This window comes from Nerophis lumbriciformis, linkage group LG22, assembly GCF_033978685.3.
Source record: "Nerophis lumbriciformis linkage group LG22, RoL_Nlum_v2.1, whole genome shotgun sequence".
NCBI classification, from domain to species: Eukaryota; Metazoa; Chordata; class Actinopteri; order Syngnathiformes; family Syngnathidae; genus Nerophis; species Nerophis lumbriciformis.
Window position 1 is genome coordinate 9975494 of NC_084569.2, and position 8427 is coordinate 9983920.

The 8427-nt window shown below is 37.8% G+C and overlaps 1 protein-coding gene across 1 annotated transcript; it reads right to left on the reverse strand.

Annotated features, from left to right (window-relative positions):
- Positions 1-1239: 1239 nt before the first annotated feature.
- Positions 1240-8341, reverse strand: adap2 (ArfGAP with dual PH domains 2). Its single transcript, XM_061973446.1, has 11 exons — positions 8140-8341; positions 7952-8076; positions 7778-7869; positions 5126-5214; positions 4933-5045; positions 4715-4864; positions 4559-4642; positions 4420-4482; positions 1797-1874; positions 1475-1703; positions 1240-1374 (listed from the first exon to the last, which is right to left on the reverse strand). The coding sequence occupies exons 1-11, from the start codon at positions 8225-8227 to the stop codon at positions 1346-1348; spliced, it is 1140 nt and encodes a 379-aa protein (XP_061829430.1). The 5' UTR covers positions 8228-8341; the 3' UTR covers positions 1240-1345.
- Positions 8342-8427: the final 86 nt, after the last annotated feature.

An 8427-nucleotide genomic window follows, 5' to 3' on the forward strand; every position in this document is an offset into this window, starting at 1 on the left:
TTTTTATATGCTGTAAAAAAAAAACACTGCTTTTACTGTAAAATTCTGGTGACTAAGCTGTCAGTTGTTAAAGTAAAATTTAGAAATATTATTTTTGCAGCTTATGTAGAAAAATATATATTGTTAATGTATTATATATACACACATGTATTTTTATATATTACTCATTGTTAAAAGCGGCTCTCAGAGCAACCATAACTGCGATGTGGCCCTCAATTAAAATAAGTTTGACACCCCTGCTTTAATATCTGTAGATCAACTTCAGATATAGCTGTTGATACAGTGTTTTTTTTTTGTTTTATACTCTTTTTTTTTTTAAAAGGAGAGACACCACATATGCAATATTTTCTACCAAAAAATGTTCAAAGTGGAATTTTTATGTGAATTAATTGGAGCCTTGATTAGGCAAATAATTCACAACATTGCTTTTAGTTCATTATTATTCTTTGTACAATGACAGTTTAAAAAAAAAAAAAAATCACACTTAAGGGTCTCGGAGATCTATGAGGCCACCGACTCATAAAAGTGTTAAAAATAAATAGGTATATCAATATATAATATTTTTAGTTTTAACACTTAAATCTCTACATCAAATCCAAATCTATCCATCAATACGTTTTTATTATTTCTTGAGCAATGACAGTTTTGAAGTAAAAAAAACTGCCTACATGACAGCTTTGTGTTAACAGTGGCAATATTGTAACATTTTCTCTTTATATTAAACCTGTTTGCTGTTTTTAATGGGGTTTTTTTTGTAATATTTTTTTTTAATGTGTCGCGGGCCGTTAAAACATTAGATTCTGGCCGCAAAGGGCCCCTGGGCCACACTTTGGACACCCCTGCACTATCAATCAATCAATCAATCAATGTTTATTTATATAACCCTAAATCACAAGTGTCTCAAAGGGCTGCACAAGCCACAACGACATCCTCGGTACAAAGCCCACATAGCCCCAAATTGAAAAGTTAACGTAAAGATACTGCATTTGTTAAACCAAATATGTGAGGCATTTTTGGTCACTGAGAACAATCAGTCGGTTTGTGTGTAGGTTTCCCATTTTAAGCTTACTATAGAATGAATATGGCAGTTTTAAGATGAATCTCCTAAAAATTTCACCCACGGTGCACTAATTTACACAACTGAATAGCACAAAATGTCCTCAAGATCTCTTGAGAGTTATGAAAACATGGTTAGTTAAGATTTGGAATACAGTATAATGAAGAATAATATCACAATAATTAGAACAGTAATTGTAGGTTTATGGACATATTTACCACCACAGCAAGATGATTTCCTAATACAATGTACAAAACAATGCTTAATGTCCTGTCACACCCCCGATGTTCACCGTTTATTCCTGATGTTGGCCTCAGCTGCAAAGACAAGCAAAAAATGTGCATGCATACACAGTACGCCTATCTTTGATTTTATTCTGGAACATTATTGCCAAATTACTCTTCTTGATATGCTTACTAGCGTAATCCTGTGGTACCATGGGCCTGGATATGACCTGCCTGAGGGCATCCAGCCACTCTCTTTGTTCCTCCTCGTGCTGGCACATAAACACAAACTGCCGCTCGGGCGTCTCCATGGTGATGCCAGACTTCCATTTGTTTCCACGTGTGTGTTTGGGAGCACAGTCGCTAACAGAGTAACTGTTGTTTTCTGTGCCAATGAAGATGACCCCAAGCTCTTGTGCGTCCTGTATTAACATTAACACAAACAGCAGTAAGGTTAACTGTAATGTCAGTGTTTGGCAAGGAATCTGTCATTAGAATTTGATGTCTATTCTTACCAACTGGCCTTTGAAGTAGAGCAACTTCCTGTTATGAGAGTCCAAAATAAACCACCTTTTTTTGAAAGGCTCCTTTTGCTGAAAATTTAACAAATATAAATACATTAAATATAATACAACAACAACAACATAATAATAACTAGATGAGGCAATTGCTGAAGGAATTGCGTGTGAATGCTCCAATGCTGAAGTTGAATTGAAAAAGTGGAATTTTTTTTTTAGAATTGTTGAAGTAGAGCACACAATTCCGAAACAGGCTGAATATTTTGAAGTTGGAACAGTTCAAATCATATGAAAAATGTGGGAGTTGTGGAATTTGGAAGAATGTCCCATTGATTTCAATGGGAATTTCGGGAACTTTTTTGAAAATGGTAAAAAACTTGAATGGTCTGAATGAGTTGAAATGGTTGGTGTTGGAATTTTTCAAATCGGTCGGGAAATGTTAAAGTAGTAAGATGTTGAATTGAGAAATGGTATTATGGAATTCCTGGAAAACCGGGAATTTTTCCAGTTCAAAAAACAACTTTGTTTTTTTGTCTTGATTAAGAGGAATGTTTTGACGGTGGAACGGTTCAAGAGGGTTGAAAAATGTGGGAGAAGTAATCGCCAGAAAAAAGGGTGGAAATATGGCTTTGGAAAACCAGGAATTCTGGAAAATCTTGGAATTTATTTGAACTTGGAAAAAAGGTAGTTTCCAATTTCCAGGATGGTGGAATGTGTTGAAGGTGAAATTGTTTGAATAAGTAGAAAAATGTGGAAATGGTGTAAGTTTAAAAAATGGCCAATTCCTTTTGAATGGGAAAAATCTCCCGGAAAACTTGTAATTCCGGGAAATCTGGGAATTTGTCGAGGGAAAGCCCGCGATTCTCGAATAGGCTGAACAGTGAAGTTGGAACGGTTTGAATCGGGTGAAAAATGTGGAAGGTAGAACACGCCAAAATCTGGAGAAGAAGAAGTTGAAGTTTAAGAAATAGATGAATTTTGGTGTAGAAAACCATATGTGTGAATGCTTTGGAGCATTCACACAATTAAACAATAAAAAAACAATATACAGGTGAAACTCAAAACAACTTAATATCGTGGAAAAAGTTAATTCAGGTGGGCAAATTAGCTTCATATGTGAAACTAATATGTGATATAAACTCATTACATGCAAAGTGAGATATGTTAAGCCTTTGTTATAATTTTGATGATCATGGCTTAGTTTTTGAAAACCACATTTTATGAGATTTTCATAAACTGTAAGCCATTATTATCAAAATTATATCAAAAGCAGGCCTGACATATCTCAAGTTTCATGTTATGAGCCTATGTCGTGTATTTGATTCATGTTTTAAATCTAATTCCTGCAATAAACAAACCTTTGCACAATATTCAAATTTTGCTAGATTCAACTGTATAGATCAGTGGTTCTTAACCTGGGTTCGATCGAACCATAGGGGTTCGGTGAGTCGGCCTCAGGAGTTCGGCGGAGGTCAAAACACACCCGGCTCATCGTGTAAATAAAAACTTCTCCCTATCGGCGTATTACGGATATGGCAACAGCAGAAGTCAGACTGATTTGCAGGTGTGTAATTTGTTGTGAGTTTATGCACTGTGTTGGTTTTGTTCTTTGAACAAGGTGATGTTCATGCACGGTTCATTTTGTGCACCAGTAAAAAAACATGGTAACACTTTAGTATGGGGAACATATTCACCATTAATTAGTTGCTTATTAACATGCAAATTAGTAACATACTGGCTCTTAACTAGTCATTATTAAGTACTTATTAGTGCCTTATTCGGCATGGCCTTATTATAACCCGAACCCTCTAACCCTGGCCCTAACCAAATAACCCTAACCCTAACCAAATAACTCAAAATTAAGTCTTTGTTACCGGTACTTAGAATATGTTCCCAGAGTGTCCAAAAAACTCTAAATTAAGTCTTTGTTACTTAGAATATGTTCCCCATTCTAAAGTGTTACCAAAAATATATAACTTTGTCTTGAATTTGAAAAAAAAAAAAAAAAAAATTGAAAAAAACAAAACATTTTATTTTTCACTAAAGAAGGGTTCGGTGAATGCGCATATGAAACTGGTGGGGTTCAGTACCTCCAACAAGGTTAAGAACCACTGGTATAGATGGAAACAAATATATCCAGGTGTGATTGGTAGTCGTTTGGCACCACCTGCTGGTTTGCGTGTATCTCTGTACCCCATATGCTGTAGCCGTCTAATTAAATGTGGCAGCATTTTATTAGGTTTTTTTACTGCCAGAAGTGCTTCAAACATCTCAGATTGAATACAATTTTTTAATTGTAAACTGGGAAAGATATTGTTTTTGCATTTGCTAGAGCTGCAGCTATCGATCATCTTTGTTATCGAGTAATCTATCGACTATTTTGTTTGATTAATATGATAAAACACTATTCATTAAACTCAAACAATTAATCGAAGCAACAGAGTGTAAATCAGAGCTTTTTTCTAATAGCAATTCATCGATTAATTGTTGCAGCCATAGCGTTTTATTTCAAAATGGCGTTTTTATAACACGCTGACAATTGTGGCAGTGGAAGAAATACATACATTACTAAATATTCAAGTATTTCATAAGGTATGATTCTTGGTGTGTAAGAACTTACCAAAGGCCCTGTCTTTTCCATGTATCCCTCTTTAAGGTAATTGTGCATAATATTGCGTATCAGCTGACAAGGAGATCAAGACAAGGTTCAGGCATCAAAAAAATAAAATTGTTCATTAAAAAAAGATCCGGATGCTTACATCTGCTTCGGTTGCGGTGGGGTACGCTGTCTTTAGGTAATTGTAGCGAACGGCACGAAGGGCGTTGTACCATGTGACTATTTCCTAGGGTACAAAAAGAAAGTGTCAGCAGCTACAGAAAGACAGCCAGTAATAATAATTAGGATGAACTGACACCTCAGGACTCTCATGATAAACAAAAAGATTCCTAGTGTGGACTCTGTTGAGGTAAGTAATCTGCATCCCATGGGGATGACCTATCTTCTCTGGTTGAAAAGTCACGTTCAGGTCCTTGATAGCGATGACGGCTTTTGGGCCTTTGGACTCCTTAACGAAACAAAGAAATCCATTCACTCATTCATGTGGGTGAAAAGAGCGGTAGGATATCGACTCACATTTTCCTTGTTGTAGTAAAGCAGAGTAAAATCTGGCTCTGACAGAACAAACTTCCTCTTTAGAAACTGTGACTTCGCCTTTCCTTTCTTCCACAGCATCCCTTCATAGAAGCCTGCGGTCAAACAGACACTGGAACCTTCTCAAAACAAGAATAGTCCACTCATAGATGGACTAATATGATTAAAACAGCACCTGTGGTATAAAATGGAGGTGGATACTTGGTTTCTCCTGTAAATTCCATCCGTTCATATTTGGCCCGGATCCACTGCTCTCTTAAAACGCTGAGGGGGAAACAAATATGGATTGATTGATTGAAACTTTTATTAGTAGATTGCACAGTACAGTACATATTCCGTACAATTGACCACTAAATGGTAACATCCGAATAAGTTTTTCAACTTGTTTAAGTCGGGGTCCACATTAATCAATTCATGGAAGAGTCACTGCAGCATTACTTTATTCAGAACATATCTTAATCACATCATATCAATTTCTGCGATATATATCGCTTATTCTAAAATGTAATTTCCATTCACATTTGCATCAGTTTTTTACACAATACTACTAGTGTATTTACACAATGGAACATATTCATTGTTAAAATGATATATTATATGACAGTCTCTGAGTTGTAATTGTTTTACCTTTGAGCCTAGTTTAATTCTTAAGAATGACATGTAATAGACAATATATGCACTTTAACACAATGATGTCTGTCCTCTGGTCAAAAATGCCAAAACAACAAACCCATCCTTCCATCCATTTTCTACCGCTTGTCCCTTTCGGGGTCGCTGGAGCCTATCTTAGCTGCATTCGGGCAAAAGGCGGGGTACACCCTGGACAAGTCGGCCAAAACAACAAACTTATATTAAAATTATTTTAATCTGTGTATAATTACTTTCCACAGAACATTTTAACATTAATAGTTTTATATAAAGATGTCCGATAATGGCTTTTTTGCCGATATCGGATATTCCGATATTGTCCAACTCTTAATTACCGATTCCGATATCAACCGATACAGATATATACAGTTGTGGAATTAACATATTATTATGCCTAATTTTCTTGTGATGCCCCGCTGGATGCATTAAACAATGTAACAAGGTTTTCCAAAATAAATCAAGTCAAGTTATGGAAAAAAATGCCAACATATTTATTACTGAAGTCACAAAGTGCATTATTTTTTTTTAACATGCCTCAAAACAGCAGCTTGGAATTTGGGTCATGCTCTCCCTGAGAGAGCATGAGCAGGTTGATGTGGGCGGGGTTGAGGTGGTGGGGCGGGGGTGTATATTGTAGCGTCCCGGAAGAGTTAGTGCTGCAAGGCGTTCAGGGTATTTGTTCTGTTGTGTTTATGTTGTGTATGTTCTCCCGAAATGTGTTTGTCATTCTTGTTTGGTGTGGGTTCACAGTGTGGCGCATACTTGTAACAGTGTTGAAGTTGTTTATACGGCCACCCTCAGTGTGACCTGTGTGGCTGTTGACCAAGTATGCTTGCATTCACTTGTGTGTGTGAAAAGCCCTAGATATTATGTGATTGGACCGGCGCGCAAAGGCAGTGCCATTAAGGTTAATTGGCGCTGTGTACTTCTCCCTACGTCCGTGTACCACTCCGTACAGTGGCGTTTTAAAAAGTCATAAATTTTACTTTTTGAAACCGATACCGATATTACATTTTAAAGCATTTATCGGCTGTCCGATATTATCGGACATCTCTATTAAAAATATATTCAGAAGGTAAAAAAACAGTTTTAATGCTCCAACTATGATCATATTCCATTTAGTCCATCCATCCATCCATTTTCTACCGCTTATTCCCTTCGGGGTCGCGGGGGGCGCTGGAGCCTATCTCAGCTACAATCGGGCGGTAGGCGGGGTACACCCTGGACAAGTCGCCACCTCATCGCAGGGCCAACACAGATAGACAGACAACATTCACACTCACATTCACCCACTAGGGCAGGAGTCGGCAACCCAAAATGTTGACAGAGCCATATTGGACCAAAAATACAAATACAAATCTGTCTGGAGCCGCAAAAAATTAAAAGCCACATTACATACAGATAGTGTGTCATGGAATTAAGAGGACTTAAAGGAAACTAAATGACCTCAAATATAGCTACAAATGAGGCATAATGATGCAATATGTACATATAGCTAGCCTAAATAGCCTGTTAGCATCGATTAGCTTGCAGTCATGCAGTGACCAAATATGTCTGATTAGCACTCCACACAAGTCAATAATATCAACAAAACTCACCTTTCATGCACAACGTTAAAAGTTTGGTGGACAAAATGAGACAGAAAAATAAGCGGCATAAAACACGTCCTAGAAAGTCGGAGAAAGTTATACATGTAAACAAACTACGGTGAGTTCAAGGACCGCCAAAATTAGTAGAACAAAACGGCGGTCGCCAAATACTCGAATCAGTGAAGCATGTTTAATATAAACAGTGTGCTTTGTAACAATTAGGGAGGTTTGTGTCATGTTTGTACTCCTACAGGAACCATATTAAAACAAAAATAGATTTTTTTTCCCCCTCATCCTTATCCATTTTTCATACATTTTTTGAAAAAGCTCCAGAGAGCCACGGGTTGCCGACCCCTGCACTAGGGCCAATTTAGTGTTGCCAATCAACCTATCCCCAGGTGCATGTCTTTGGATTCCATTTAGTACTTTGCGAAAATTCATTTATTGTGGTCATGTCCGGAATCAATTAACCGCGATAAACAAGGTTTGACTGTACAGTAATAACATGGACAGTTGTTGCACTTCTTTGTGGGTGGTGCTAATCATTCAGAATTATTTTTGTTGGTTTCAATAAGCTGACAAATACTTACGCAGAGTCAGTCTGCTGCGGCCGGTAGTAGTAAGGAGGAAGTGCTTTTTCGTATAAAGCTGTGGCTCTGGCATTGCCATTTGATTTCATTAACTTCCCCCAGGTACAGAAAAAACAAGCATGAATATTAAACAGGTCAATGAAGATACTATAATTTGTGTTTGTGGGTCCATACCTCAACAAGTTCATCTTCCCAGTTGTCAAGCTTTATGGACTTGACTGGGCTGGATAGGTTGCGATGAATGCCAGAACAGTTTAAACAGACAAACAAACCCAACTTATAAGATGCCCAGTCTGGATCTGAAAGGACAAGATTGTAGGGTTAAGTGTCAATCCCAAACTGAACACATGAGAAGGCCCCACCCGGTGCTCCGCAGTCTGCACAGTGGCTGTTCTCCGGCAGCTTCACCAGCTCCTGTAGGATCCGTTTGTTTTGCTCCCAGTTTGCCATGTCACGATTTCAACATCCCAGCCTTCAAGTGTGGCATGGTGCCTACATAGTCACACAAGTGGCCAGCATGCGACTAACAAAAAAAGGTTTCTGAAATTAAAAGTGGAACTTGCGAGGGATGTCACAACACAAGGTCGTCCTTCCTCCTAAACTCGTTCTACGGCAGTGACAAGCCTCAGTGGGCGTTGGCTCCTCTGCTT

Excerpts from the sequence above, each read along its gene's own strand:
- adap2 (XM_061973446.1), bottom strand. The coding sequence starts at position 8,227 with ATGGCAAACTGGGAGCAAAACAAACGGATCCTACAGGAGCTGGTGAAG. Across the intron at positions 1,875-4,419 it reads TGGAAAAGACAGGGCCTTTG|CAAAAGGAGCCTTTCAAAAA; the intron begins GTAAGTTCTTAC and ends TTAAATTTTCAG. Across the intron at positions 1,375-1,474 it reads GGTACCACAGGATTACGCTA|CTGAGGCCAACATCAGGAAT; the intron begins GTAAGCATATCA and ends TTGTCTTTGCAG.